This window comes from Cetorhinus maximus, chromosome 15 (genome assembly GCF_964194155.1).
Source record: "Cetorhinus maximus chromosome 15, sCetMax3.hap1.1, whole genome shotgun sequence".
NCBI lineage: Eukaryota > Metazoa > Chordata > Chondrichthyes > Lamniformes > Cetorhinidae > Cetorhinus > Cetorhinus maximus.
In genome coordinates, this window is record NC_135893.1 from 85,587,967 (window position 1) to 85,612,826 (window position 24,860).

At 41.2% G+C, this 24,860-nt stretch overlaps 1 protein-coding gene across 3 annotated transcripts in view; it reads right to left on the reverse strand.

Moving 5' to 3' along the window:
* usp42 (ubiquitin specific peptidase 42) overlaps positions 1 to 24,860 on the reverse strand; it is a 101,803-nt gene that overhangs the window by 73,172 nt on the left and 3,771 nt on the right. For all 3 annotated transcript variants that reach the window (XM_078558855.1, XM_078558854.1, XM_078558856.1), the window contains exons 2-3: positions 16,083 to 16,347; positions 11,487 to 11,696 (exon numbers count right to left, since the gene is read on the reverse strand). In XM_078558855.1, the coding sequence (XP_078414981.1) occupies positions 11,487 to 11,696; positions 16,083 to 16,338 (466 nt within the window). In that variant the 5' untranslated portion in view covers positions 16,339 to 16,347. The remainder of the gene's footprint in view (positions 1 to 11,486; positions 11,697 to 16,082; positions 16,348 to 24,860) is intronic.

A 24,860-nucleotide genomic window follows, 5' to 3' on the forward strand; every position in this document is an offset into this window, starting at 1 on the left:
TGGCAGGTCAGAGGATTGCAAAGAATATAAAGAACAGCAAAAAATGACAAAAAGATTAATAAAGAGGGAAAAATTAGAGTATGAGAGAAGGCTAGGTAGTAATATAAAGACGGATAAGTAAGAGTTTCTATAGATATTAAATAAGAAAAGAGTTAACAAAGTGAGCATTGATCCTTTAGAAAGTGAGTCTGGGGAATTGATAATGGAAAGTAGGGATATGCCAGATGAATTAAACAGGTATTTTGCTTCATTCTTCACTATAGAGAAAACAAGTAACATCCAGGAAATAGTGTAAATCAGAAAATGGAAGGGAGGGAGGAACTTTAGAAAATTACAATCATCAAGCAAGTGGTACTGAGCAAATTGTTGGGGCTGCGGGCTGACAAATCCCAGGGTCTGGATGGACTTTGGTTCCAAAATTCCCTAGATTCGGGGAAGGTCCATTAGATTGGAAAATAGCAAGTATAACTCCTTTATTCAAAAAGGGGGACGGAAAGCAGGAAACCATAGGCCAGTTAGCCTTACATCCGTCATAGAAACATAGAAACTAGCAGGTTAGGCCATTCGGCCCCTCGAGCCTGCTCCGCCATTCATTATGATCATGGCTGATCATCCAACTCAATAGCCTGCTCCCGCTTTCTCCCCATACCCTTTGATCCCTTTCGCCTCAAGAGCTATATCTAACTCTTTCTTGAAAACATATAATGTTTTGGTCTCAACTACTTTCTGTGGTAACGGATTCCAAAGGCTCACAACTCTCTGGGTGAAGAAACTTCTCCTCATCTCAGTCCTAAATGGTCTACCCCATATCCTTGGGAAAATGTTAGAAGCTATTATTAAAGATGTTATAGCAGGGCACTTAGAAAAATTCAAGGCAATCAGGCGGAGTCAACACGGTTTTGTTAAAGTGAAATCATGTTTGACCAATTTACTGGAGTTCTTTGAGGAAGTCACATGTGGAGAAAAGGGGAACCAGTGAATGCACTGTACTTAGATTTCCAGAAGACATTTGATAAAGTGCCACATCAAAGGTTACTGCAGAAAATGAAAGCTCATGGTGTAGGGGGTAACACATTAGCATGGATAGATTGGCTAGCAAACAGGAAACAGTTGGCATAAATGGGTCTTTTTCTGGTTGGCAGGATGTGATGAATGGTATGCCACAAGGATCAGTACTGGGGCCTCAAATTTTTACAATTTATATAAATTACTTGGATGAAGGGACTGAAGGAATGGTTGCTAAATTTGCTGATGACACAAAATTAGGTAGGAAAGTAAATTGTGAACAGGACGTAAGAAGGCTACGAAGTGACATAGATAGGTTAAGTGAGTGGACAAAGATCTGGCAAATGGAGTATAATGTGGGCAAAAGTGAAATTGTTCATTTTGGCAGGAAGAATAAAAAAGATTATCTAAATGGTGAGAGATTGCAGAGCTCTGAGATTCAGAGGGATGTGGGTGTCCTTGTGCATGAATCACAAAAGGTTAGTAAGCAGGTACAGCAGGTAATTAGGAAAGCTAATAGAATGTTATCATTTATTGTGAGGGGAATTCATTACAAAAGTACGGAGGTTATGCTTCAGTTGTACAGGGCATTGATGGGACCACATCAGGAGCTGTGCACAGTACTGGTCTCCTTATTTAAAGAAAGACGCAAATGCGTTAGAAGCAGTTCAGAGAAGGTTTACCAGATTAATACCTGTAACTAGTGGAGTGCCACACAGGGATCAGTGCAAGGGTCACAATTATTTGCAATATATTAATGACTTGGGTGAGGGAAGTGAATGCACTAGCGCCAAGTTTGTGATGACACAAAAATAGGTGGGAAGGCAAGTGATGAGCATGACACAGGGTCTACAGACGGATATTGAGATGTTAAGCGAGTGGATGAAAGCATGGCCGATAAAGTAATGTGGGAAAATGTGAGGCTATGCATTTTGGCAGGAAGAATAGAGGAGCTGAATATTATTTAAATAGAGAAAGACTGCAGAAAGCTGCAGCACAGAGGGATATGGGGGTTCTCGTTCATGAATTCCAAAAAGCTAGCATAAAAGTTCAACAGGTAATAGAGAAGACAAATGGAATGTTGGCCTTTATTTCAAAGGGAATGGAGTATAAAAATAGGGAAGTCTTACAAAGATGAGGAGGACTGTAGAGGCTGGGTCATTAAGTATATTTCAAGGCTGAGATAGAGATTTTTAATCAGTAAGGAAATCAAGGGTTATGGGGAAAAGGCAGGAAAGTGGAGTTGAGGATTATCAGATCAGCTATGACCTCACTGAATGGCAGAGCAGACTTGATGGGCTGAATGGCCTACTTCTACCCCTACATCTTAGTCACATAACAGGAATGGACGGGTTGTCTTATGAGGAAAGGATAGACAGGCTAGGCTTGTATCCACTGAAATTTAGAAGAGTAAGGGGCGGCTTGATTGAAACCTTTAAGATCCTGAGGTGTCTTGACAGGGTAGATGTGGAGAGGATGTTTTCTCTTGTGGGAGAATCTAGAACTAGGGGTCACTGTTTAAAAATAAGGGGTCACTCATTTAAGACAGAGATGAGGAGAATCTTTTTCTCGCAGAGGGTTGAGTGTCTTTGGAACTCTCTTCCTCAAAAGGCAGTGGAAGCAGAGTCTTTGAATATTTTTAAGGCAGAGCTAGGTAGATTCTTGATTAATAAGGCCATGAAAGGTTATGGGGGTAGGCAGGAATGTGTGGTTGAGGTTACTTTCAGATCACCCATGATCTTGTTGAATGCGGAGCAGGCTCAAGGGGCCGAGTGGCCTACTCCTGCTCCTAATTCGTACGTTCGTAACCCACGTCCTATCAAAAAAGCCACTTACTTCCATCTCTGCAATATTGCCCACCTTGCCACCTCAAGGCTCAACTACTCTGGCTTTCTTTCTCCTACCTTCCTTAGACTGCAACTTTCCAAACTTTTGCTGCATGTATGTTGTCTCATACTAATCCGTGCTCCCCATAACACTGGACCTTGCTGACCCATATTGGTTCCGCGTCCTTCAATGCATCAATTTTAAAGATTGCAACTCCTGTTTTTAAGCATCTCCATGCTTCCATATAGTGTCAGCTCTGGCCAAGGTGGAAGCATTCTCTCCCAAGTTTTTTTAAATTCATTTACAGGATGTGGGCATCGCTAGCTAGGCCTGTACTTATTGCCATCCCTAATTGCCCTTGAGGAGGTGGTGGTGAGCTGCCTTCTTGAACCACTGCAGTCCTTGTGGTGTAAGTGCACACACAGTGCTGTTAGGGAGGGAGCTCTAGGATTCTGACCCAGCGACAGTGAAGGAACAGCGATATATTTCCAATGACCCCGGAGGGGCCCAAACTGAGCGTCAGTGAGCAGATAATTGCTAAGCAAGTGTTGCTTGATATTACTGTTGATGACCCCTTTCTTCTCTTTACTGATAGAGTAGACTGATGGGGTGGTAATTGGAACGGGTTGGATTTGTCCTGCTCTTTGTGTACAGGACATACCTGGGCAATTTTCCACATTGCCTGTAGTGTAGCTGTACTGGAACAGCTTGGCTAGGTGCACGGCAAGTTCTGGAGCACAAGTCTTCAATACTATTGCCAGAATATTGTCACGGCCCATAGCCTTTGCACTATCCAGTACCTTCAGCTCTTTTGATTCACTCCATATGATATCAAGAATTAGCTGAAGCCTGGCATCTGTGATGCTGGGGATCTCTGGAGGAGGCCAAGAGGGCACTTCTGGCTGAAGATTATTGTGAATGTTTCAGCCTTATCTTTTGCACTGACGTGCTGGGCTCCTCCATCATTGAGGGTGAGGATATTTGTGGAGCCTCCTCCTAAGTGAGTTGTTTCATTGTCCACCACCATTCACAGCTGGATATGGTAGGACTGCACAGCTTAGATCTGACCCGTTGGTTGTGGAATCACTTGCTGCTTATGCTGTTTGGCACGCAAGTAGTCCTGTGTTGTAGCTTCAGCAGGTTGATACCTCATTTTTAGGTGCGCCTGGTGCTGCTCCTGGCATGTCCTCCTGCACTCTTCATTGAACCTGGGTTGATCCCCTGGTTTGGTGGTAATGGTAGAGTGGGGGATATGCCAGGTCATGTGGTCACAGGTTGTAGCCGAATACAATTCTGCTGCTGCTTATGGCCCACAGCGTCTCATGGTTGCCCAGTCTTTAGTTGCTAGATCTGTTTGAAATCTATCCCATTTAGCACATGGTAGTGCCACACAACATGGAGGGCATCCTCAAAGTGAAGAAAGGACCTTAGTCTTCACAAGGACTGTGTGATGGCCTCCTACCGATACTGTTGTGGACAGATGGAACTGGGGCAGGCAGGTTGGTGAGGATGAGGCCAAGTATGTGTTTCCTTCTTGTTGACCACTCTTGGCGATGGACACTGAAGTCCCCAATCCAGAGTACATCCTGCGCCCTTGCCATTGGTGCTTCCCCCAAGTGGTACTCAACATGGAGGAGTACTGATTCATCAGCTGAGGATGATGGTTGTTGGTTTTGGGGGGGGGGGGGGATGATTCTGTGAGTATGACTATGTCAGGCTGTTGCTTGACTAGTCTGAGAGTCTGAGACAGCTCTCCCAATTTTAACACAAGCCCCCAGATGTTAGTAAGGAGGACTTTGCAGGGTCAACAGGGCTGGGCTTGCCGTTGTCATTTCCAGCGGCTAGCTCGATGCCAGGTGGTCTGTCCGGTTTCGTTCTTTTTTATTGGCTTTGTAGTGGTCTGACACAACTGAGTGGCTTGCTCGGCTATTTCAGAGAGTGTTCAAGAGTCAACCACATTACTGCGGATTTGGAGTCACATATAGGCCAGACCAGGCAGATTTCCTTCCCTAAAGGGCATTAGTGAACTAGATGGGTTTTTATGACAATTGACAATGGTTTAATCGTCATCATTGGACTTTTAATTCCAGATATTTATTGAATTTGAACCTGGGTCCCCAGGGCATTTCCTTGGGTCTCTGAATTACCAGTCCAGTGACTGCACCCACTATGCCACTACATCCCATTCCAGGGCCCGAGATACAACCTGTCATGATTAATGTATATAATCATATATTAATGTATATAATATTATTGGAAATTATATATATTTTTTAAAATAGAGGGTTAGTCTATGGGTGTCTCTTAACTGGATTAAAGCCAGCTAGTCTGGGTGCTTTGATGTGTACTAGTTTTGAGATGTAAGAGAGTTGGAGTGCATTTGCATTTTGTTGAATAGAGCGTTCAAGAAGGGGGTAAAATCTGGCACCTAGCTAGCAGAGACCAAGCAATGTTTATATTACTAATAAAATTGGTACTATGATAGCAGTTTTATTGTTAGAAGAGGTGGAGTTCAAAGGGGCTGGTGATACAATGAGAATTTACAATCAATGAGATGTGCTGGGTATAACCAATAGCAGTTGTGTGTTCGCAGGGCAGAAGCATGTAACATCAAAGCCTGTAAGCCTACCACTGTGTCTGCAAAGGAACCAAAATGAAAGGAATCTCATTTTGAATTTGTACGGTGAAAATGCTTTGCCTGGTGTCCGCTGAAAGTCTATGGGTTGCTGTTGCCTTAATGGAGCTTAGTTTGGGAATTTGTTAAAAGTTATGTTAGTAATTTGTAGCCATGTATATATATTAACTTGTGTAAGTTAATAAATGTCTCATGTATTTTGATATAAAACCTCTCGAGAACTAGCAGTCTGATTCCTGAATTTAGAGCTGCATCTCAAACATACCACTTAAAATATAGGTTATGACAGTCATTTTGAAGTTTCCCTCTGGGATTTTTAAATAACTCAGCTTTACCTACTGCTGTGTCATAACAATTCTTTCAGGTGAAACGTTAAACTAAGACCCTATCTGCACTCAAGTGATTGTAAAAGATCTCACTGCACTATTTTGAAGAGAAGCAGGGGAGTTCTCCTTGGCCAAAATTTATCTCTCAATCAACATCACAAAAATAGATTATCTTGCCATTTTCACATTGTTGTTTGTGGGACTTGCATGTGCACAACTTAGCTGCTGTGTTTCCTACATTACAACAGTCACTATGCTTCAAAAATACTTCATTGACTGCAAAGCGCTTTCAGACGTCCAATGGTCATTAAAAGTGCCATATAAATGCAAATCTTTTTTCCTTTCTTAACCTCACCCTGCATGATTATTGCAAACTCCTTCAGCTCACTGCACACTATATGCTCCGTTTCTTTATTCTGGCCTCCTGTGAAACTTGCCACCCCGCCATAAACCCTTCCACTTCCCATTTTCCTGTACGACTTTTGCAAAACTCATCTCTTGCACCAAGCTTTTGGTCCTCCTCCTAATCACTCGCTCCCACACAAGCATCTCTTCCTTTACTATACATGTTGCCTGAAAAGTGTCTTGCAACTTTGTGTTAAAGATATCAGATGAACGAAAGTTGTTTCATGGCACAGGATGAGCACAGTACTTACAAGACTTAACATGTACATTTAAATACCCACTTCCACTGTAAACTGAGTTGCAAATGTATTTCACATAAAAAAAACAATTTTAAACCATAATATGCAGGAGCGAACCTATTCAGACGGTTGTTCAAAAGCTTGTAACAGTATACAAAAAACACAATTATAACAATAAACATTAAATTAGGGAGAACAAGAGAATTCAGTATAGAGTACACCCAACCCAAATATAGCTGTAGATGTAAAAAGAATCTAATGCTTTCTACATATTTGGATATATCCAATACTAGCTTGTAGGAAATCCACCATATGACCCGAAATAACTCTCCCAGCACTTTTGAAATTTGACTTAGGCTATTCTTAATGAAAGTCAACAGTGTAAATCACCTATAATGTTGATGGGCAAAATGTGTTAAGTTCATGTTTAAAATGCTTCTGCCAATAATTTAGGGTTGAATAATAAATATTGGTGTCATAACATAACCTTTCTAACCTTAAAGTTGGTTAAAGGTTTTCATGGCGACAACAGTAACATTGAAGATGACAAATTTAGTTACACCACGTAAAATTGGCTCTGAAACAAGCTGTTACCTTAAAAGAGTTCCTTAGAAGAACTGATAGGCCTTGATGTTGCAGGCAGTGTATGCTGTCTTTTCTGGAGAAATAACTGGAACAGGTGAAAGTAGTTGTTATATATGGAGGAGGATGGCAATATGGGCAGGATCTTGTTGCTGATTGGTTAGTCTGTTGTATTTGTAATAGGTCAGTACATGCTAACATTCTTGCTGCCAATTGGTTGACTGTGCAGAATGGATGATAGTGTATTTCTTGAGTAAGGGTAACCAGGTGTCACTGATGTCACGGAAGATGATGTGGCATTGGTAGATTTTCATGGCCGACGAGTTAAGTTTAGAGTTGGACCAGTTTGGTAGTTATAAAGTTGAGCATTTTTTTGATATACAATAGCTGACTTGATCCATTCAGTGTTTGAACCAGATGTGTTTGAAGTAGGTTTGATGTTCCTTGAGTCTAGTATGTAGGATGCAGCCTGTTTCCCCAATGTAAACAAGTCCGCAATTGCATGGTATGCTGTAAATTCCTGGTTTATTGCAACACGGCTTCTTGTATTTATGAGTATTTATGAGTATGAAGAATGGAGTGGACCTTCTTAGATGGTGTGTGCTGGACTTCTATATTTGCTGACTTAAATATACATTGTAATCTGTGCGATTTCTTGCCTTAATGGAAGTAGTTGTTATAGAGCGAGTAATTGGTTGGTGTGTGTGTGTGAAAAGAATCCACTGAGTTGAAGTGTAGGCTTAATATGGCAAAGTTCTTGTTGTAGATGTTTTTTGTCACTGATGGAATAAGCTCTGCTAATAAGGGTACTGGAAACTGATTGGAGGGATGATAGAAAGGCCTGTAATTCAGCTACGTCAGTGTGAGTGGGCTTACAGTAGGCCTGATATAATGGTGTACCACTATGGGACTTACTGATGAGAACATCAAGAAATGGTATGGAAAGTTACTACCCTGTCTCCATGGTAAAATTAATATTCAAATGTTGATTGTTAAGGTGTTGAAACTATTAAGTTCTCTCTTATCATGTTGCCATTTGGCAAAAGTGTGGTCAATATATCAAAGCCAGAGTTTAAGTTTAAGCCTAGCTGATTGAAGTGCTGCTTGTTTGAACTCTTCCATAAAGTGACAATTGGTGACAATGGAGATCCCATAGCAGCACCATTTGTTTGTTTGAAATAGGAACCTCATCAGTGGGAATGATGCTGAGTTTAGGCACATCAGTAGAAGATTCTAAATTTGAACCGGTGACACCACAGTTCTTTTGGATAAGGAGGCTTCTTCCAAATGTTGTTTGATGAGAAGACAAAAAACTTCTGGGATGGGCACATTGGTGAACAGTGGCCCGATGTCAAAACTGACCATTGTGTCTGATGAGTTAATTGTGGTTTACTGTATCCTCTTACTGAAATTGTTTAGATTTGGTGATATGATGCATGGATTTCCCTCAGTGGCTGGAGAACTTCTACATTGGGGAAAACAAGCCACAGCCTACATACTAGACACAAGGAATCAAACCTAGTTCAAACACAGTCAATGGCCACCAGCTATTGTCAAACATGCTCAACTTAATAACCACCACATCCAATGGTCCAGCTCTAACCTTACGTAAGAACATAATAAATAGAAGCAAGCATAGGCCATTCAGCCTCTCGAGCCTGCTCTGCCATTCAATAAGATCATGAATAATCTCAATTGTGGCCTTAACTCCACTTTCTTGCCTGTCCTCAATAATCCTCAACTCCCTTGTTTAAAAATTGTCTAACTCAACCTTTGAATATATTCAATGACCAGCCTCCACTGCTTGCTGTGGAAGAGAATTCCAAACACTAACAACCCTTAAGAGTAGAAATTCCTACTCATCTCCTTATCCTGAAGCTGTACCCCTTGGTTCTAGATTCCCTCAGGAGGGAAACATCTCAGCATCTACCTTGTCGAGCCCCCTCAGAATCTTATGGGTTTCAATCAAGTCACCTCTCATTCTTCTAAACTCCTATGAGCATAGGCCCAACCTGTTCAACCTCTCCTCATAAGTTAAGTCGCTCATCCCAGGAATCAGCCAATGAATGAATCAGGAATTAACCTTCTCTGAACTGCTTCCGAAGTAATGTCCCTCTTTAGGTAAGGTGACCATTACCGTACACAGTACTCTAGGTGTGGTCTCACCAATGTCCTGTACCATTGTAGCAAGATTTCCCTACTCTTATACCTATCTGCTTTGCAATAAAGGCCAACATTCAGTTAGCCTTCCTAATTACTTGAACAATCTACATGCTGACTTTGTGACTGATGTACAAGGACACCCAGGTCCCTCTGTACCCAAAGCATTCTGCAGTGTCTTTCTATTTAAATGCTCTGCTTTTCAATCTTCCTGTCAAGTGAACAACTTCAAATTTTCTTACATTATATTCTGCCAAATTTAAGCCCTCTCACTTATCTATATCCCTTTGCAGACTCTTTGCATCCTCCTCACAACTTGCTTTCCTACTTATTTTTGTCACAAATTTGGCTACAATATAGTTGGTCCCTTCATCCATGTCATTAACATAGATCGTAAATAGTTGAGGCCCCCAACACTGATCCCTGTGGCACTCCACTAATTACAGTTTGCCGCCCTGAAAATGGCCCATTTATCCTGACTCTTTCCTATTAGTTAGCCAGTATTCTATCCATGCTAATATATCAACCTCAACATCATAAACATTACTACACAAGATAAGAGTTTGCGGCTTCTTACAGAATGCCTTTTGGAAATCCAACTACACTACATCTACTGGCTCCCCTTTATCCATCCTGCTTGTTACATCCTCAAAGGACTCTCAATAAATTTGTCAAACACAATTTCTCTTTCACAAAATTATGTTGACTCTGCCCGATCGTGCTAGTACATCTTTAATAATGGATTCTAGCATTTTTCCAATGATAGACGTTAGGCTAACTGGTCTATGGTTTCCTGCTTTCTGTCTCCCTCCTTTCTTGAACAGAGGTATTACATTCGCAGTTTTCCAATTGGCTGGGGCCTTTCAGAATCTAGTGAATTTTGGAAGATTACAACCAATTGCATCCTCCATCTCTGCAGCCACTGACTTGTCAGTCTCAAGTCCCATTAGTATTCTCATTACTTTTTCTCTCATGATACTGATAATGTTTTAAGTTCCTCCCTCCCATTTACCTCTTGATTTTCTACTACTCTTGGGATGTGTTTTGTGTCCACTACTGTGAAAAGGGGTACAAAATACTTGTTCAAGGCTTCTGCCACTTCTCATTTTCCACTCTCACCCTCTAAAGGGCCAATGCTCACTTTAGCTACTATTTTTTTTGTATACCTTGTGGAAGCTTTCACTATCTGTTTTTATATTTCTTGCAAGTTTTCTCTGATACAGCAATTTTTCCCTCTATTAATTGTTTAGTCATCCTTTATTGGTTCTAAAACTTTCCCAACCTTCTGGCCTACCACTAATCTTCAGTGTTGTACACCTTTTTTCTCAATTTGATACACCCTAACTTCCTTAGTTAGCCACAAATGGTGCATCCTTCTGGTAGGGTCTTTGTTCCTCAATGGAATATATATTGATTGAGAGTTAAGAACTTAACTTATCCATCACATACTGGCATACAAGATGTGTCAGGGAGGCTATGGACATTCAAGGTGCTTCAGGAAGGATTTGGACATACAAGATGTGTAGAGGCGGCTATGGAAATCTGCTAGCGCCACACTGCCCCCAAAGAAAGTGACCTTCTTGCCAGTAACATCTGGCTACCCTTACTCAAGAAACACACTGCCATCAATTCCACATGGTCAACCAATCAGTAGCAAGAATGGTAACGTACCAACCAATCAGCAGGAATGTTGGCATGAACCGACCTATTACAAACACAAAAGCTTGACCAATCATGACTAAGATCCCATCCATATTCCCATCCTCCACTATATATGACAACCATTTTCATCTGTTCCAGTCATTTCTCCAGATGATGGGCAGAATATGCTGCCCGAAATATTGAAGCCCATCAGTTCTTCCAAGGACCACTTAAGGTAACAACTAGTCTTCAGAGCAAATTTGAAATGGTGTAACTGTAAATTTGTCTTCCTCAATGTTCCTTAACATAGGACTTAGGAGCAGGAATAGGCCATTTGGCTCTTCGAGCCTGCTCCACCATTCAATAAGAACATGGATTATCTGGTTGTGGTCTCAGCTCCATTTTCCTGTCTTGACCCCATAACCCTTGACTCCCTTGTCTAACATAAATCTATCTAACCCAGTCAGGAACTTAAATGCATAGCTCCCATACAATGACATCCCGATGTCTGTCATACTAGCAGACCTAGGAGAGAGAAATTAAACAACAACTCTGGGAACTGGTAATTCTCCTCCCACCCACTCTGAGGTGAGCGTACTATGTGATATGGGGAGAAAAAAATGAAGCAGCAATAAAATTTAGGACAAAAAGGCTGTAAGTACATACATGTTCTAGAATGTTCCCGGGAAAGCATGTAGTTTGCAAGGGGTGGCGTATAGGTCAAACACTGCAGTGCAGAATTTAGGAAGCAGGTGTTGCCCAGGTTTTGGAGGCCAGCTCCTATTTTGTGCATCTGTTGCCATTTCAAGGAGATTTTCTCTGCTGGAAACAGTATTTTCTGTGGAGGTGCGATCCCATCACCACTGCCAAGTACATCTGAAATTAAAAAAGGAAAATTAATGGAGGAAAATAATTATTTTAAAAGCCTGTCAGGGCCAACTATTTACACTGAAAAGGTGGACTCCACATCATATACACCATTTACACCACTGTACAAAATGATTCGGGGATAAAAAGGAAAAATGGCAATTCTCGAGCTTTTTACATAGTATACTTTAGGTGTTAAATTGCATGGTAACTAAAAACATACCTTGCACAAGGAAAAGCAGTAGTGTATCAATTGTTTCAAATTCTGCCAGTTGTCTACTCTAAATTCAAAATCATATATATCAAATTTGATAATTCATTTCTGAAGCACTAAATTCTTGCTTTGCTGTTATTTACATTGCTTAATCATTGGATATCTAATTCCCAACTTATTCAGTGTATGTATCCTACTCGGGACTCCCAACAGATTGCCAGACTGCGGGGCAGGGGTGTTTGCTAAAGGTTAACACTTCTCCTTAATGGAAAGAACCCAAAATTGCACTTGATCTGAAAAGTTCTCAGGCTGCGTGTCTCAATTACAGCACTAGTACAAGGCTCATAGCAATATTAAATTAACTGCTTTGAATGAGGCACAGTCTGTGCCAAATACTTGAGAATTCAGTGTCAACATCCAGCATCCCATTGTCAGATACAACACAGATCAGATACCTCTACCCTTGTCTCTACTCTCATATCCAAGCACCCACTTTAGAACAGACTTATGAATTTGTTCTACTTCTGTGACATTTTTTGAATGGATAATACTTGTTTGTGCAAGGCTTTGATCTTTCTTTATTAATTGCAAAGATTTACTGCGAAAAAACTTAATCTAACAGCCCGAGCATAAACTATTGAATCCCCACTAATTTAAGCGTAAACAGTAAGTGCATCAATGCAATAGAATAATGGGACAAAAGTGGACTTTTGCAGCTGGAAGATTGGCAATTTAGCAATCTAACAAAATTAAATACATTCTGACAATTTGAAAGGGTGCGCAAAGCAAATATGTCCAAGAAAAAAATAGCAAGATGCAAAGATGACAGCAGTAGTCAAAATTATATGGGTAATCTGAAATATTAATGCAGAATTAAAATGGTTTAATTTTTTTTTATTTGTTCATGCGATGTGGGCTGGCTCAGCTAGCATTTATTGCCCTTGTTCAGAGAGCATTTAAGAGTCAACCACATTGGAGTCACATGTAGGCCAGACAAGGTAAGGACGGCAGATTAAAGGACATTAGTGAACCAGATGGGATTTTACAACAATTGGCAATGGTTTCCTGGTCATCATCAGACTTTTAAATTCCAGGTTTTTTTTTTACTGAATTCAAGTTTCACCATCCACCACGGTGGGATTCGAATGCGGGTCCCCAGAGCATTACCCTGGGTGTCTGGAATACTAGTGTGTGACAATACCACTATGCTAACGCCTCCCCCGTATACAAGGAAACACCCAAAGAAGGGAACAAGAAATCATGCAAAAGTCAGTTTAGGGTAATTGGAAGATCTTGGAGAAGTGGAGAGGTAGATTGCAGATAGCAGCAATATTTTAAGAAACCCAAGTATCACCTTGGGCTTAGCTAATACCATTCTTGAAGTAGGGACAAGTTAAAAGCACCACTACACAACTTGATCATAATTTAGGTTAACACTTCAGTGCATTAAAGGGAGTGCCAAGTGCAATGCTAAGCTGAAATTGTCCGTTCAGATGGATGCAAACAATCCCATGATATAATTTGAAGAATAGAGATTTAAGTAACCACACAACACACAGACTAACTATTCATCTGCAGATTGTGGGGCCTCACTGTGGATAATTGACACCTCCATTTGTCTGATTACATGTCAGATTTAATTGTGAATCAACACAAGACATCCTGCAAAGTGCAATCTGTATGAGAGAAAGGAATAAGATATGCTGATAGGATGAGGTGAGATCAGGTGGGAGAAGGCTTTTGTGGAGCATAAACACTGACATAGACCAACTGCAATGAATAACCTGTTTTTGTACTGTACATTCTATATATTCATGCCTCAGTGCCATAAAATTCTCAGCCTCTGATCTGCTCTTGCAGCCACCATATTAAGTGGCTGGTCCAGGTAAGATTCTGGCCAATAGGAGCCCCCCCCTAAATTGTTGATGGTAGAGGATTCGACAAAGGTAATGCCATTGAATGACAAGAAGAGGTGGTTACATTCTCTCCTTAGAGATGGTTATTGCTTGGCACTTGTCACTTACTAGCCCAAGCCTGGATGTTATCCAGTTATAAATGGAAAGAATGACTTGTACTACACCATAGACATGTAATTCTGGAACCTTTGTTTGCGATATTCATAAATATGAAATCATTTCTTGTGTTATAAAATTTGCTCATGATTAAGGGAGATTCACAGCATCCCAATAAATCTGGAATCAGTAAGCTGATGCTGCAAGGATGGGATTTAATACAGATAATTGTATTTGAGAGTGAAAGACCACCTGTTTATGAAACTAAATTAAGCAAACAAAATCCCACTTTGGTAATGCATATTCTAAAAGGACATGTGAAGTACCTGTACGCAATACAGGGACAGCCACTAGAAAAGATGAAAAAAGATTTGGGTGTGTGTATTGGATGTTTATTAACATTTTTCAATCATTGGGAATCTGACAATAAGAATGAGAATGAAGAGGCCAACTAGAAACAGACACAGTACCAGCTAGCCTGTTGTTGCCCTCCTTCCAACTTCTCCACTCCCAGGACTACGTATCTACGTTTCCCACCCATAAACCTTTAGTGCTGACAATTCTTTGCAAGTTTGACTGAACATTGGTTCAACACAATTCTTAAATAGAGAACTTGTTCAGTAAACATGATTTTTGGTAAGGGCTTTTTGATTAAGAGAGTCTCATCTGGAGCAATTTCCGTAGTACAAGTACTGAAACAAGGTGAACAAAGCTCCCCCAAAAATTCAGTGTAGAAAATCTTCAGTTACAACTAAAAGGTTAAGTGTCAACCTGAATTCCAATTATTTCTTTGGAAACTTAATTTTATCTCTTAACTTCCTCTCTTCTTTTTGATGCTCCTTCTGTTTGTCATGATTCTGCCTGTTAAAATAACTCAATAGGGTAAGTGTAGCATCAGACCTTGTGAAAAGGAGGAGTGGCTTAATATCAGAGTCAGGAATGGACACTGCCTGTTGGAATAAGCTGTCCATTCATCAAGTATTGCCACTGATGCTAGAATTTGAGGACATTGTATCATAAATCAATAAGACAATTCTGAGCACTGTGTGCAGTTTTGGATATCCAAAACGACATTGAAAGCACTGGAGAAAGCTCATTAAGAGACCTCAGCGGTTATTCTGCAAACTTGTGCTCCAAATTAGAGACTCAAAAATGATTTTCATCAGAAAGGTTGGAGTGAACGGGAAGAAAAAATTAATGTTGTTCTTTAAAATGAAGCATAAATCTAATAAAAAGGAGAAATGATTTAATATGAACTGGGAGCACAGAACAGAATCACAGAACTATCAGTGCTGAAGAGGCCCTTCGGCCCATCGAGTCTGCACAGACACGTGAGAAACACCTGACCTACCTACCTAATCCCATTTCCCAGCACTTGGGCCATAGCCTTGAATGTTATGATGTGCCAAGTGCTCATCCAGGTACTTTTTAAAAGGATGTGAGGCAACCCGCCTCCACCACCCTCCCAGGCAGTGCATTCCAGACAGTCACCACCCTCTGGGTAAAAATGTTTTTCCTCACATCCCCCTTAAACCTCCTGCCCATCATCTTGAACTTATGTTCCCTCATGACTGACCCTTCAACTAAGGGGAACAGCTGCTCCCTATCCACCCTGTCCATGCCCCTCATAATCTTGTACACCTCGATCAGGTTGCCCCTCAGTCTTCTCTGCTCCAACGAAAACAACCCAAGTCTATCCAACCTCTCTTCATAACTTAAATGTTTCATCCCAGGCAACATCCTGGTGAATCTCCTCTGCACCCCCTCCAGTGCAATCACATCCTTCCTATAATGTGGCGACCAGAACTGCACACAGTACTCCAGCTGTGGCCTCACTAAGGTTCTTTACAACTCCAACATGACCTCCCTACTTTTGTAATCTATGCCTCGATTGATAAAGGCAAGTGTCCCATATGTCTTTTTCACCACCCCATTAACATGCCCCTCCGCCTTCAGGAGATCTATGGACACACACGCCAAGGTTCCTTTGTTCCTCAGAACTTCCTAGTGTCATGCCGTTTATTGAATACTTCCTTGTCAAATTACTCCTGGAGGATACATGGATAAAATTAACTAGCTTCAAGCGAGATCAAAGCAGGACATGTGGAACAGACACCAAGCAAATGCAGTGTTAACTCATTCTATAAAAAAACTGCATGTTGAACTTACTTTGATCTTTTTGCACTGGTTGCTTCGGTTTCTCTTGTAGAGACACTGCATTGGTGTACAAAGCAGCTCCTGGCATAGGTCCTAAGATTTTGTTCTTTGGTACCTCTGTAATAGGGGATGTTGCACCCCAACTTGCTGCCCCTGACTCCATGTTCTTCTCTTTAACAATTCCAGAGAAAGGTGCCACGGAGCTGCAGGTTTGGTTCTTGCAAGCTGCAGTGTTCGAAGCCTCTGTCACTTTGTCAACTATGGTCATTATTCATTTCTGTAAGAATATGATTAAAACAAGTTATATACAGTACTGGAAAGCCATTAACTATTAAAACTTAACTGGTTTGCTCTATAAATATCCCAAACCTTATGATGGACCTGGCATTCATTCATTCCTCAAAATAAGTTCTCTCCATAATATAAACATTCCTTTAAACTAACAAATCCCAAGAGGGAAACTTGAACTCATTCGCTTTGCCCATGAGGGCACTGCATCATCTCTCATGACTTTCTTTCTATGCAGTTCGCTGCAGAGATACAAATGATAATTTCATGCCCAAGTTCAGACTTTAACTTATCTTTTACAGGCCTGCAAAAATTTCAATGGTCTGAACACAAGGGTCTCAGTTTATTCTTCCTTTCTTACACATTCTGATGCCTCAAGCAAGAGGAAGTCACAATTACTCAAAATGAATTTTCATAGGTATCTTTACTGCACGCTTTTAAAGTGCAGTAAAATTCTGATGAGTCAAATCCCAAGGCATCAGCCCACAAATTTGTGTTAAGCGAGTGTTGTGATAACCAAAGAGGCCCCCATTTCCACATTAGTGCACCTCTGTCACCCAAAATGCCTATAAACACAGTCTATGTCAAGAACAATATATTCAAATGCTAAAACACAGTAAAGCAGTAAATGTGTGGAAAGGTCTTTATTCAATTTGTTCACACCTTACAATGGCCCAACCTTGTAAAAGGCTGGAGTCCTGCATTTACAAATGTTGGGAGCTAGCTCCAGAAAAACTCTAACCTTTCTCTGCTTAGTGAGCTGCTTTCAGACATACGACACCATGATGTCAATGCAGTCAAACATGTTTTTGGTGTTTTTGTGCTGCGTTGTGAAATCCCAGAGCATCTCTACAGCCTTGGCAACATGGCCTGGGAAAAAGCAGGTGAGCACTCATTGGACTATTCAGGGTCATTTGGGAGGCGGGGCTTCTCAGCTGAAGAATGTACTGCATCTTCAATTGCATCAAGTCAGTTCTGTCGTGCAGCGTACTGCATCTTCCACCTCCGCATAAGTTTCCATGGTTGTCTCTGCTGGAATTTCCATGCCAGCCTCCTGCAGACGAACACTTGTGCAGTTGTAACCCGTTTGAAACCAGCGTAATAGAAAAGTTGGAAAATTTGGCTTCCATCACAATCTTCCAGGCTGCCTTCATCATAAACATAGCTTTAGAACTGATAAGGAGTGTACTCCCAGGCCATGTATCAATGGCCTCGATAACCTGAGAGATCAGCTGCTGTTGGTAGTGGTTTTTAGGTCCCTAATCACAGATTCATTTGCTGGAGCTTGGCCGTGATGTTGGGAAGCAAGAACATCAGCTTGACGCTCAAGGCCAGTGTCAGGATGCACGTGGCAGTTGTCTTTAATGATGGTAACTTCCTTTCCTTTCATGATACACTTTGTCCACTTTACTGATCGATGCCTCAAAAATGCTGAAGGTCATCCAGGTGGTTTTGTTAGTGCTACATGGGTAGTGTCTTGAAATTCACAAAGCAACGTGACTTGTTGGACTCTCCCATCACAAGAAGCAGCAGCTTCTTGGTCCCATCCATATTGGTGCAGACCATAGCAGTGACATGTTCCTAGCTCCATTTTCCACCATTACATGTTTCACCTTTAAACATCAAAGAGCGGTCTGGCAAAAGACTGGTAAAACAGTATTTCATCCCTGCTAATAATGTCTTGTGGTGCATATTTATGCAGGATGTGGATGAGACCATTTGGAGACAATTATTTATTACTGGAGTAACTGCCACAGACTCACTGCCTACCATGCGGAAGACAACATGTGCCTCGTCATGGATCAGTACAACCATCCGTCACTGCAGGTGAAATCCATGTGTCCCCGCTCCTGAAGGACTGGACTAGAGATCCTGTTTGTCAGGTTGCCCTGTTCCAAAATGTTCGCCTTTGTGTTTTTATGGTGGATAAACTTGATGGTGGAATTTCCCACTCTTTCACGCCATGGTTTTCCACTTGCTGTATCAATTTTACTTTCTCTCCAATTGACAACTTAGCTTTCCCACAGGTTTAGCATTACTCGCAGGCTTTGCATGTCCTTTCACAGGGAAATTTCTATGTCAAATGATGGCTTGCCCAGCGCGCCATGATTTTGCGCCCGTGTGGTCTAACTCTGCTCTGGTTGGCGCAGTCACATGACAAGCTTAGACAAGTTCAGCTAATCCGGAGTTACCAGTGTGGAATTTCAGTTTATCATAAGCATCCTTCTATGGGATTTGCTATTCTGCTGGCGGAAATGGTTCACAACTTCAACATAACTGGAATTTCATGTCGCCCAAGTTTGAGTCATCATGATTTCACTGTACATATTGAACACCAGAGCACCATGGCAATGTTGAATGCCTTTGTACTTTTAACATGATAGAGACATTTAGTATTCCTCCCATAACTGATTTTATTCTTGCTTGGAGTATGATTCACAGAATGATATAAACCAATTATTTTAAAAAGTATGAACTGTTTAGCTTTTTTGTGTCTGTACAGCGGTCACGGTCAAGTACAGTCACCATTTTTGTATGAGGAACTTGGAGTGTAGACAAAAGGAAATTCAAAATAATCTTCTGGCCAGATAATGTTGGACCAGAGAATTTCCCCCCCATTTCTGGCTATTGCTCATCATACAATCAAGGCACAATAGGGACAAGAACTGAAACTCATATTTCAAATAATTTTATTAACACCACGGGTCAACTTCTAAATTCCAAGAGCGTTAATTATAAGATTCAAAACTTAGTAAGAACTTCCAAGTACATACAAAGTAATCTATGTAACCTTACTGGACAGCAAATGAAGTACTAAAGGTAGACTTGAGTGTGGGGGTTGATGTGATGATCTGTGAAACTGCTGGAACATCCACAGGGAATCAACTTGGCTCATGACGCTGGCTGCGCAACATTAGCACTCTCTCCAACTGTAAGGTTCTTAATGACCATGGTCTTATTCCCGTGGGAACCTTGTTTGCGAACTAAAGTGAAGACTGAGGTATCAATTCAGGACAGCCATCTTCCCTACAAATGAAATTTGGTAAAAAGCATGATGGGAAAGAGGGAGGTAATTGAGCTCTCTTGAAGACATTTTGTGGAAAATTCCATTCTTATCATCCATTCTATATGTCTGATGATCAGCTCCAGATTCCAAAATCAAATCATTTTGAATCTACTCTGGGAGTAAGCACAGGGCTTTAAGTCACAACAGAGTGACCTTAGCTACTATGAATCAATTTTGCTAGGATGACCCTTCTAAAGCTAATACAGATCTTAAAAAACTGAACTTACAGAAAATCTATACGTTATTAACGTGTATTCACGAAATACACGTTTAAAAGTAAAAACTCAATCACGTTAACAAAAGAGTATAAATACTTAGAAAATTTCACAATAGCATATGATGCCAGCTGCTTCAAATAGAAAAAATAGCAATGAATGTCTAACAGTTGCTATAAAAGGCAGCATGAAAAGATGTGATGAAAATATGATTTTCTCAGAGTAGGGATCCAAAGGTTTGATGTAGAATATTTAGGATTGGCTACAGCTTACTGATGTATTTCCATGTAATATCACAGTTAACAGCTACAACTTTAAAGTGGCAATCTTCCAAAAATCTTAGAATGATGTAATACAGAAAGGGGGAACATTTGGCCCACCTTGGCTGTGTCGGCTCTTTGAAACAGCTATCTGTCCCACTCCTCTGCTGCCCTCCTTCCTGACATTTTCATCTCCATCATCTAATAAGCATGGAGGAAGTGAATTTCTGGAATTCTCTTGCCCATAGGGCTGTGGACACTCAGTCGTTAAGTACATTCAAGGCTGTGATCGATTGATATTTGGACTCTTAAGGCAATCAAGGAAAATGGGAATTGGGGAGGAAAGTAGATTTGAGGTCGAGGATCAGCCATGATCTTATTGAATGGCAGAGCAGGTTCTACGGGCTATTATGTCCTACCCTTCTTTATGTTATGAAAAGAGGAAAAAGAAAAAGGACAGTATCGGCAGTAATTAAGGCATTCATGAAGTAATGGGGGTGGGGCAGGGGGTGGAGAGAGTTGGAGAGGAGATAAGCATTTTGTGTTTATGCTTAATAGACTTTTTTTTCAAGTTTATAGTTAATTACATAAATAGTACAGATACCTCCATACTAAATCAATATGAAACATTAAAAGGGCAGGTAAAGACTTTGCTGTGAATGGAGTCACTTCTTCAATACTTTTTAAAACTCTGTTCATGGTACATGGCGTCGTTGACTAGGCCAGCATTTATTGTCCATCTCCAATTGCCTTTGAGGTAGTGGTGGTGAGCTGCCTTCTTGAACAACTGCTGTCCATATAAGTACACCCACAGTGCTGTTAAGGAGGGAGTTCCAGGATTCTGATCCAGCGACAGTGAAGCAACGGCGATATAGTTCCAAGTCACGGTGGCAAGTGGCTTGGAGGAGAACTTCCAAGTGGTGGCATTCCCATGTGTCAGCTGCCCTTGTCCATTTGGATGGTAATGGTCATGAGTTTGGAAGGTGCTGTCTGGGGAACCTTTGAGTTCCTGCAGTGTGTCTTGTAGATGGTACACACTGTTGCCACTGTGCATCGGTGGTGGAGGGAGTGAATGTTTGTGGATGAGGTGCCAATCAAGCGGGCTGCTTTGTCTTGGATGGTGTCAAGCTTCTTGAGTGTTGTTGGAACTGCACTCATCCAGGCAAGTGGAGACTATTCCATCACACTCCTGACCTGTGCATTGGAGATAGCGGACAGGCTTTGGGAGTCAGGTGGCGAGTTTCTTGCCACACGATTCCTAGCCTCTGACCTGCTCTTGTGGCCACAGTATTTATATGGCTAGTTCAGTTCAGTTTCTGGTCAATGGAAACCCTAGGATGTTTATAGTGAGGGATCAGCGATGGTAATGCCATTTTATGTCGAGGGGTGATGGTTAGATTCTCTCTTGTTGGAGATGGTCAGTGCCTGGCATTTATGTGGCACAAATGTTACTTGCCACTTACTTGTCAGCCCAAGCCTTGATGTTGTCCAGGTCTTGCTGTATTTGTACACGGGCTGCTTCAGTATGAGTCGTTGCAGATGGTGCTGAACATTGTGCAATCAACAACAAACATCCCCACTTCTGACCTTATAATGGAAGTAAGGTCATTGATGAAGCAACTGAAGATAGTCGGGCCTAGGACACTACCATGAGGAACTCCTGCAGTGATATCCTGAGACTGAGATGACTGACTTCCAACAACCACAACCATCTTTCTTTGTGCGAGGCATGACTCCAACCGAGTTTTCCCCCTGATTCCCATTGACTCCAGTTTTGCTAGGGCTTCTTGATGTCACACTTGGTCAAATGCTGCCTTGGTGTCAAGGGCAGTCACTCATCTCACCTCCGGAGCTCAGCTCTTTTCATCCATGTTTGAACCAAGGCTATAATGAGGTCAGGAGCTAAGTGGCACTGGCGGTACCCAAACTGAGCATCAGTGAGCAGGTTACTGCTAAGCAAGTGCAGCTTGACAGTACTGTTGATGACCCCTTCCATCACTTTACTGATGGTAGAGAGTAGACTGATGAGGTGGTAATTGGCTGGGTTGGATTTGTCCTGCTTTTTGTGTACAGGACGTACCTGGGCAATTTTCTACATTGCCAAGTAAATGCCAGCATTGTAACTGTACTAGAACAGCTTGGCTAGGGGTGCAGCAAGTTCTGGAGCTCAAGTCTTCAGTACTATTGCCAGGATATTATCAGGGCCCATAACCGTTGCAGTATCCAGTGCCTTCAGCCGTTTCTTGATATCAGGTGGAGTGAATCAAATTGGCTGAAGACTGGCATCTGTGATGCTAGGGTCCTCCTGAGGCAGCCAAGGTAGATCATCCACTCAGTACTTCTGGCTGAAGATTGTTGCAAATGCTTCAGCCTTATCTTTTGCACTGTATGTGCTGGGCTCCCCCATCATTGAAGATGAGGATAATTGCTGGAGCCTCCTCCTCCAGCAAGTTGTTTAATTGTCCACCACCATTTACCACTGGATGTGGCAAGACTGCAGAGCTTGGGTCTGATCCATTGGTTGTGGAAATGCTTAGCTCTGTCTATCACTTACTGCTTATGCTGTTTGGCACCCAAGTAGTCCTGTATTATTGCTTCACCAGGTTTATAGCTCTTTTTTTAATGTATGCCTGATGCTGTACCTGGCATGCCTTCCTGCACTCTTCATTAAACCAGGGTTGATCCCCTTACTAGGTGATAATGGTAGAGTGGGGGTTATGCCAGGCCATGTGGTTACAAACTGTGGTTGAGTACAATTTTGCTGCTGCTGACGGCCCACAGCGCCTCATGGTTGCCCAGTCGAGTTGCTAGATCTATTCAAAATCTATCCCATTTAGCACAGTGGTGCTACCAGACAGTGATGCCTGTAATCTAGCTCCACTGAAGGAAAGCCTCTTTCTTGCCTGGTTTATCTGTATTTTATCATGTTGAAGTCTCAAACCTCTTCACACAATTAATTACTTATGAAGACAAATATTCAGCAGGCAGCTGAGCCATACAAACCAAGGAAGTATTAGGATCAAAGCCCAGTCTGTGCTGATCTCAATTGAGTGCAACCAGCCTTAGAGGCCCAGGTTAGGAAGAGGAATAAAAATAGCCAAGGTTTGCATCCCTTATCACTTTCAAGAAACATAGCTAAAAGTGTACATGGGAAGGTCAAGCAAGTAGAGGATAGGCTTTGATAATGGCTTACCACAGAAACCAAAGATTGCACTGAAATCAATCTCACTATGTTGAGAGAAATGGGGAGAAAACGGTTAGAGAAAGAAAGTGTTTGCTGGAGTGAGGAGTGAAAGGATGGAAGATTAGTGGCCATATTAGGATATCCGAAGGATAGTTAACCTATTCAACAAAACGTGCAGTAATATTGTGATGTTTACTTATGTACAGGGTTTACTCCACAATTAAATTGTCCTTTAATTTACAGGTAGCAACTTTTCTTAATTTACAGATTTCCAGCATAGGAAAACTGAATATAACTGAACATTTACTAAGTTACAGGAGTTATCTTTAAAAAGATACAAAGGTGTGACTTTTTCTAGCAGTCAAGCAGCTCCAGGCCAGATCTGTCACATAACAGCTCAACCAACTCAGTAAAAGTTAAGCCATCCAAACTTATTCCTTCAGATTTTTTGTAATTTATCAATACATTGCAAAAAATATATAATTGCTGAAATGTACAGTCAACAGGTTATGAATTGATATAAAGTTGATCTTTTTACTATAACGAATAGACAGGCATTTTCTCATGAAAAGTGTACTCTGAACTGGTGAAGTTTGTGTTGCAATGTTCATAACAGAAAATGGCCTCCAATTTCTTCAGTTCATCTCTGAAAAATGTTATTTTACCTCAAAGTCCTTAATGATATAGCCACTACATTCATGTCTTAAGCAAGTCATGCTGCATCTCAATTTGTCTGAGAAGTAAGTCACTGCATATAACTGAATTCTATTGACCCTGTAGATATAACCGAAGAGTCAGGAATGGCACACTAGCCATAGATTTGATTTGATCGCTGGATTTAAATCCAGCCCAAACTGCAAGAAAATTGTTTTTTCTGCAGGCAATAGATAACGTGCTTGAACAATATCAATCCACCTAATGGGTAGGAACCTGCACTATGAAACTCCCTGTAACCGGAAATTGGTCACTAAGAATTTCACATTCTAAAAGGTCAACGGTTGCAAACAGCACAACTGAAATCCTAAACTGATGGTGGCATTCCAGGCTCATTACTGGGGTACATCAAAGGAAGTTTTACTCTGCAATACACTTGACTTGGGAATGCTGATACTTAAGGTAGAAGTGCGCTCCATGCCTTAGCACAGATATCACCTCAGCTTGATGCAGCAAAACATTCGCCGCTAAATGAACATTTGAAATACAAGGCAAATCCTACTGGGACCAGTGGTTTCGGAAAAAAGTAAAATGTAATTAATGTGGACATTTGGTGGTTACTTCTTTGAATTCTTAAGCAAGAAATGCTGAGTAAGTGGGTGAACTTAGCAATTACTATAGCCAATGGTATATACTAATTAACATGCTGTTGAAACATGTCAACATCTTTTCAACACCAGGAACTTGTGCTGCATGAGGAATCTCAAATGCAGACACACGCCCCAATTCCACTGCACAGTGTCTTGCAACACCAAGCTGCCAAAACCAGTCATAACAGAAGAGAATGCTAATCACAATTAAGACTAATGATCCATCAGTTTGCTAGTCATGGGGCAGCTGTAGCTCAAATTGGGAAAATCATTGTGAAGTCAACATTATAAAAGGTAATAAGGAACAAAATCCTAATAAATTTTAATAGGTCAAGGAAACACTGTCAAATATATGATTCAATTATCAACAGTTAATACGTGGAGGCTCCAAATCAATAGAATTCTATCTATGCCCCAAGATGCATCGTGTGCTTTGCTGTTTGACACTTAGCTGAGATAACTGTTAAAGTAC